Genomic DNA, 7,317 nt, shown 5'->3' on the forward strand with positions numbered 1-7,317 from the left:
TATTAGCCCAGTCTCATAGCCGGTCGAACATCAAGATTTAGTTACTCATCTTTTTGGAGCACGACATCCCGCATATATCAGCCCTGCCCAGAGTCGGTTGCACCTCTTGGACGCGACTTCCAGCATATATCTGCTCGGTCCTAGAGCCGATTGGATCTCCAGAGTTTAACTTCTCACTTCTCCTAGGTGCGGCTCTCAACCTACATCCGTTCGACCTCAAAGTCGGTCGAATCTCCTCCAGGAGATAGTATTATCAATGAATCATAACAACTTCTTAGATAATAACAACTATTTATCCTAGGAATATTCTCTTATTTTGATATATATATATATATATATATATATATATATATATATATAAAATAAAATCTTCCTCAACCAGTTTTATAGATTAAATTGGTCATCTTGATTAATTAAAATTAATCGATCCAACCAAACTGGAACTAATTTAAAAAAGCTTTTTGAATGACTACGCTAAGGGTCATTGCCCTCGATTCTTTATTAAATTTACTTCTTTCAGCATCTAAAATTTAAATAATACTCAATTGAAACCTACTAAGGCACAGTTTAATTTAAGTGGCGAGGTAACAATCGCGTCAATCAAGACATTTGCCTTGTTTATTTTAGAAAGTCCGTGATTGTCATATCTCTAGGTGCTTTTTTGGATTTATCCTAATGACATATGAAAATATCTAAATTATAAAAACAAATAAATAAAAAAATAATACTCACTTGCTTAAAAACTCAAATATAATATATACAATTGCATATTTTAAAAATGAATACCTAAGTTATAACTTTTTGAAAATAATATATTTTTTAAAAAATTATCAATTCTAAAATGTATCATAAAATTAAGAAAATTAAGCTTTACATTTTAAAAAATTTATCAAAAATATCTATCTATATTTTTTAAAATAAGTATAAAAATTTTGCTGTAAAGTTTGAAAACTTGTATATCAGCTATGCATTTAAAAAAAAAATAAAAAAATATTATAAATTAAAAAATTATCAAAAAATTTAAAATAGTTATGCATTGATTAAATAATTATTATAAAATAGCAAAAATTAAAACAATATAAATTGTGTACATCTAAAGCAACTCAATGTTCAGCAAATAAATAAATAATAATAATAATAATAATTTTAATTAAAACTGACAATAGAATAATTTATATACTTATATAAAACTGGCTATTTTAATTAAAATATATTATTTATTTATTGTAAGTCAAAAGATCTACACACATTGTTGGTCAAATTAAGAAATTAGAATATTTTTTATTTCAAATTAATAAAAAATTCACCTTTAAATATATTTGAACAAAAGAAGCTTTTTCAATCCAAATTACTTTAATTTGTTGGAACAAAAAGGGGTACACCCCACTTTTCTACGCCTATAAATGTCCGGAGGCATGCTTAATGTTTAATAAATCTCATGAATTAATAAATAATTGACCTAACAATGCTAATAAAATGCTGAGTATTTTTAAATTTATCCTAAATTTTTATAAAATCAAAACAGTTATCTAAAAACTAATCAACGTAAGCTATATATATAGTATTAACTAAAATAGAATTTTAAAAAAAACACCTGCAAGTGCATAATAATCTACTGACAAAAATATCTTCCTTGGAATATAATTCCAGTCGTATATAGTTTTAACCAGTCAGTCTGTAGCCACTAATTCACTAAATACAGCATCACAGTTGCGTAGGAAAAGCCAAAGAAGATTTACAAAAAAAAAAAAAAGGGCTAAAACTTCTATTCCATAGATCACATTACAAAATGAAACAAAAAAATTTCTAAAACTAGAAGAGAAATTGCCGAAGACAGCCTCAAGCTCGGCGCTTGCTCAAACGCCACGAGTTAGGCTCATGATATCGGTCGTGGAGCGGCTCGATACGCTCCTGCCTCTGACGTTTACTGATCTTGGTAGGATCTGATGTCTTGTAAAGTGCTGGAGCTAATTCCACCAACCACTTGGGGTCGATGACCGTAACTTCCCTCATGTATTCCTTGGTTGTCATGACGAGCTCATGATAGATCACCCAGTCTGGTTGCCTTTGAAATAGAGCACTGCTGGGGTGGATGTACACAGATTGCTTTTCGGCTAGCGTCCTGTACCCTTCTTGAGGGTCCTTCCTTGCTGCGTGAAAGAAGAAACCCGCTGTGACGGCCTTACTTATCTTTGTGAAATTTTTTCCAGAACTAACAACATCGAGCTTATATCTGAAATGTGAGATAAATTATCAGTTAAAAGTCTGGCAATGACAAGCTGCATCAAAGTGTGAACAATATCACAATTTGACAAGGACAATAAACCCAAAATATTTACGTCTAGTATTATACGGATAATGACTTTCTCAAATGACTGTTTGCATAGACTATTCAGACTCTAACTGGTCGATCATGAGCCAATTTTGACAAATATAATGTAATGCTAGTAGTAAAAAACAATGAAAATTAGACATTTAGTGGTGAATTAGCAAAGAATGTGATAGACATGGCAAACAAGTCTGTTAGATAATGAATGACATACCTGTCCATGATAGTAAGAAGTTGTTTCCTCACATCCTGAGCTCTCCTAAGCGAACGGGACTGCACAAAATTCTCAAAGCACCAAGGCCCTGAAAAGTTTTTAGCTTTCCATGCCTCGTATACAGCCAGCAGTGTTAAGTGATCCCCTTCTGGCTGAAAGAATTTTGCTCTTTTCTGATCTGCCTGGGCTTGTTTCTCTCTCGGTCTGTAGAAAATGTTCCCAGTCGTAATCATTGCTATGATGGTCAAAATTTCATCACTGCATCCAAGGTCCACACTAGCGAGAAGCATTTTTGATAAAGGAGGATCCAATGGGAACTCAGCCATTTTTCTACCCAATTTTGTCAGAAGCCCTTCCTCATCAAGGGCTCCAAGACTATATAGTTGTTCCATAGCAGAAATGAGGGCTTGAGGTGATGGAGGATCCATGAAATCGAAGGATAGTAAGTCATTTATACCCATAGCCTTCATATTAAGAGTTGTCATGCCAAGATTGATCCTCTGGATTTCTGGAATTGTTGTCGGAGACATTTCATTTCGGTAAGCACTCTCTGTATATAGTCGGAAACATTTACCAGGACCAGTACGCCCAGCACGGCCAGCTCGCTGCTTTGCTGATGCTTGTGAGATGGGAGTAATAACTAGTGAATCAAGCCCAAGCTTGGGGTTGTAGACATTTTGTTTAGCAAAGCCAGGATCCACGACATAGTAAATACCGTCGATGGTCAATGAAGCTTCTGCAATGTTGGTAGCCACAACTACTTTCCGCTTCCCAGGAGGAGCAGGTTCAAAAATTCTGGACTGCATTTCACTGGGAAGTGCACTGTATACAGGCAAGATTATCAACTCAGGCACATTTTTTCCTAACCCTTTAATTCTCTCATACAGAGACTGGCAGGCATGATCAATCTCTTCTTGGCCAGTCAAGAAGAGTAGTACATCTCCTTCAGGTTCCGTCAAATGTATCTGCAAAACAGTTATTAGTGCTGCATCAAGATAATCAGTTTCCGGTTGCTTAGCATAAAGTATCTCCACTGGGAAAGTTCTTCCAGGAATGGTGAAAATGTTGCAATTATAGAAGTAGCCAGAGAATTTCTCTGCATCCAGTGTAGCAGATGTCACAATCAACCGAAGATCTGGTCTTCGCTTCACAAGCTGCTTTAGCAACCCAAAGAGAACATCAGTATGGATGGTCCTTTCATGAGCTTCATCCAACATAATTACTGAGTACTGTGATAGAGTTTCATCAGCTAAAATCTCCCGGAGAAGCATACCATCTGTCATGTATTTGATCACAGTCTCAGGGCCAGTACAGTCTTCAAACCTAATAGCATAACCAACCTCCTCACCCAGGCGACAACCATATTCTTCAGCCACCCGCTTTGCAACAGACATGGCTGCCACCCTTCGAGGTTGTGTGCACCCAATTTTCCCTCTTGTTGTGTATCCTGCCTCAGCAAGATACTGAGTAACCTGTGTTGTCTTCCCTGAGCCAGTCTCACCAATCACAACAAGAACCTGATTGTCGTGCACAGCTTGAACCAACTCCTTTTTCAATTTATAAATAGGAAGGCTCTGCTTTTGTTCCTGTATTGACAACTTTGATCTCTGCCCAAGCGTTACCGTTTTTCCATAAGCATCTTTCTTCCATTCCGGCATCTCATAGGCTGACAATCCCACTCCCCTAAGTTCCTGTGCAAGATGCCGCTCGCCAGTTTCCGGCATTGGATCTTCCCAGGGACGATTGAGATCTTTAGGAATTGAGTCTAGCATTGTCCTCTGCTGCTGCTCCCTTAACTCCCTTCTCTCCTTGATGAGAGCCGACTGCAGTGCAGCAGCCCTGCCCAAAGATCCCTCCGGGTTCTTGAAAATTTTGACAGGTGACATATCAATCGAAAAACGACTCCGTCCCTGCAAGAAGGCAGGTTCATCCTCATTGAGCTCAATCTCTATCTCCTCCTCAGCACCCTCGTCCTGATACAAGATCCCATCTCCATCATCATCGAACATTGGATAGTCACCGGCATGCATACCAATAGCAGCTTTGAACTGATTTGCCTCCCATCTATCAAGCGAGCTCATTCTCTTGAGCGGCCGCCTTGACGGTCCATCTTCATCCTTCTCAACAATAGTAACCCCTGAAAGACCTAACCTCTTCGCCGGGCCTCCTTTCCCACTTGCTGGGTTCACCATATGTGCTTCATTCTGCGAGCTCTTCCTCATCGGAAGAAGATCTTTGCCAGTTTTCTGATCTACATCCCTCATGGATAAGCTAAGCTTCTGCCCTGACGCTGGAATGACCTTCACAAAAACTTCTTGGCCCCTCTTAACTGCATCGTTTGCATTGGCAATCCTCCTACCGGCAATCTGTGAGACATGAACCAGACCTTCCTTTCCCCTCAAATCATTCAGCTGGACAAAGCACCCAATGTCCATAACCCGCGAAACTCTTCCTTTGTAGATTGCATAAAGCTCTGGTTCATTAGAAGTTCTGCGAGGTTGAGCAGGACGCCTCCTCTCTTTGTGCTGCTCCTCCTCTTCTTCATCTTCGTCAAGAACTCTATGATTCTTCCATCTATGATCCCTCTCTCTGTCTCTTTCCCTTTCTCCATATCTGTCTTTTTCCCGATCTCTGTTGCAGTCTCGACTCCGATCTCTATCTCTGCCCCTATGTCGTTCTTTATCACGATAGTTTCTGTACCGTTCATTCCGCTCACGGACAAGTTTGCAGCCCCTATCCCGATCAGATTTCCTGCGCTCGTCCTCCGCATTGCGATCGGCGTCCATCTCGATCTCCAAACGGAGCTCCCTGGCTCGATAGCGGCCGTCTGGGCGGGAGAGAGCGGTGAAGGCGGATGATTTCTCGTCAGGAAAAGCCTTTTCGGCGGATTTATTGCTGGTCTTGAAGGTGGGGGGAAGGATGGCGTGGATCGTGGTGAGGAGGGAACGAACGAGGTAGTCCGGAAAATTGCCAGCCCCAAACTCCTTTAGCTTGGATTCAAACTCGTCGACGGCCTCAGAGTTGCGGCCGAGATCGGTGATGAACTCTGCGAGAACCTTGTCGCCGGAACCGACGTGGGATTCCAGTTCCTGGCATACGTAAGAGAGCAAAGAGAAGTATTCCAACCTGGTTTCCATCGCCTTGCCCATCGCCGAAAGTAGGTTTCGCCGGAAGTAGGTTTCGGCGGTATCTCAAGGCTTTTTTCCGATCCTGTCTCAAAACGTCCGACCTTAAACCCCTTTCTATAGAGACGATTTATTCTTTAAACTAATAAAAAACTTAACAGACTTGTATAAAAAATCTAAACAACTTTTTAAGAAATCCCAATTAATTATAAAAATTTAATAAATTAAATTCTTAACTGTGAGATTGTCATTTTAATTTTCTGTTTTTTATTATTAAAATTATTTATAATAATTAATTTTAATAAAAAAACTATTTTTTAAAAAAATGTCAAAATTTTATGTATAAAATTAAAAATTAATTAATTAACGAAATTAAGTTTGGGAGATAATCGAGAATTGGGAATCAAATTTTGAAATTTATAACTGATGTTTTATATTTATAACCTTGCACTGTAAATATAATCACCTTTCGTCCCTCAATATCTACCAAAAAAAAAATTAAATTAATCAGGTTTTATAACGACAAAAGTCCAGTATCCCTTAGCTGCATGTTTTATTTGAAAAAAAATCCCTACAAATACACTATAATTGAAAATTGAACCATGGGTGTCTAGGAGACAACTGAGCGCTTTTACCATTACATCATAGCCCCTGGCAGGTGAGATCCTTTGGTCCGTAATTTACGGACCAGAGGGTGGTCCGCAAAATCCGATTGGTGATTGTGATGGACCCTACCTGTTAAACAGGTGTGGTCCATCAAATTCAACCAATACATGTTGTGGACCATCCTTTGGTCCGTAATTTGTGGACCAAAGGATAGGTCCTCTAGCCCCAGGGGCCCTTAATGTCTACTCCAGAGGATATGGAATGGAGATAAATTATGTTGGATCATAAAGACATTAGAGGAGGTTGAATAGCATTTGTCGAAAATCGCAATTTAAAACAAGTTACGCAGCGGAATAAAGAAAACAAATATAATGCTAATAAAACTAAGTTTTACTTAGTTTGAAGCATGTGATGACTCCTATTCTAATGTAACACCCCACCCTTCTCGCTACTGGACTGTGAGGGCGGAGCGCTACTGGACTAATAACTTTACTTAACTATCCTTATTCACATGTTGATAGTAATTCCTAAAACTCTCGGAGAACTCAAAACTTACAATTAACTAGCAGCGGAAGACTAAATGACTCATCTAATACATTCTTAATAAATGACAATCTTAATAAATTCTTATGCTAGGTCCCAAGGCTTCTATAGTCCAAGCATCACACATCCATCCGCACCTCCTTGTCGCCTTCCTTTGCTATAACTTTTCCTTTCCTTTATCTGCAGTAAGAGGAAGTGCAATCTATAAGCAAAATTTGCTTAGTAAGCGCTATCTAACTCACAAAATCACGAATGTGCATGTATACGAAAAGAACTAGAAACTATATGCTCTAAAAAGAAATAAAGCATAAACATAACTGCTCATGTCAAACTAATAGCAAAGAAAAGCTAAGGAATCTACTCATGTAATTCTAATAGCTAATCATGCTACTCATCTAATAGGTAAACATGAAAACTACTCATCCACTAGATAAACATGGTAGAATAAAGAACTAAACTTACTGATTTTCAGAACTGTATGAAACTTATTTCATTTGTTC

General features: G+C 38.3%; 1 protein-coding gene across 1 annotated transcript; it reads right to left on the bottom strand.

Annotated features, from left to right (window-relative positions):
- Positions 1-1,656: 1,656 nt before the first annotated feature.
- LOC121996096 (probable pre-mRNA-splicing factor ATP-dependent RNA helicase DEAH5) lies at positions 1,657-5,776 on the bottom strand. The gene is made up of 2 exons (XM_042549913.1): positions 2,544-5,776; positions 1,657-2,233 (listed from the first exon to the last, which is right to left on the bottom strand). The coding sequence occupies exons 1-2, from the start codon at positions 5,690-5,692 to the stop codon at positions 1,840-1,842; spliced, it is 3,543 nt and encodes a 1,180-aa protein (XP_042405847.1). The 5' UTR covers positions 5,693-5,776; the 3' UTR covers positions 1,657-1,839.
- Between the last annotated feature and the right edge of the window lie 1,541 nt (positions 5,777-7,317).

This window comes from Zingiber officinale, chromosome 6A, assembly GCF_018446385.1.
Source record: "Zingiber officinale cultivar Zhangliang chromosome 6A, Zo_v1.1, whole genome shotgun sequence".
Taxonomy (NCBI): domain Eukaryota; kingdom Viridiplantae; phylum Streptophyta; class Magnoliopsida; order Zingiberales; family Zingiberaceae; genus Zingiber; species Zingiber officinale.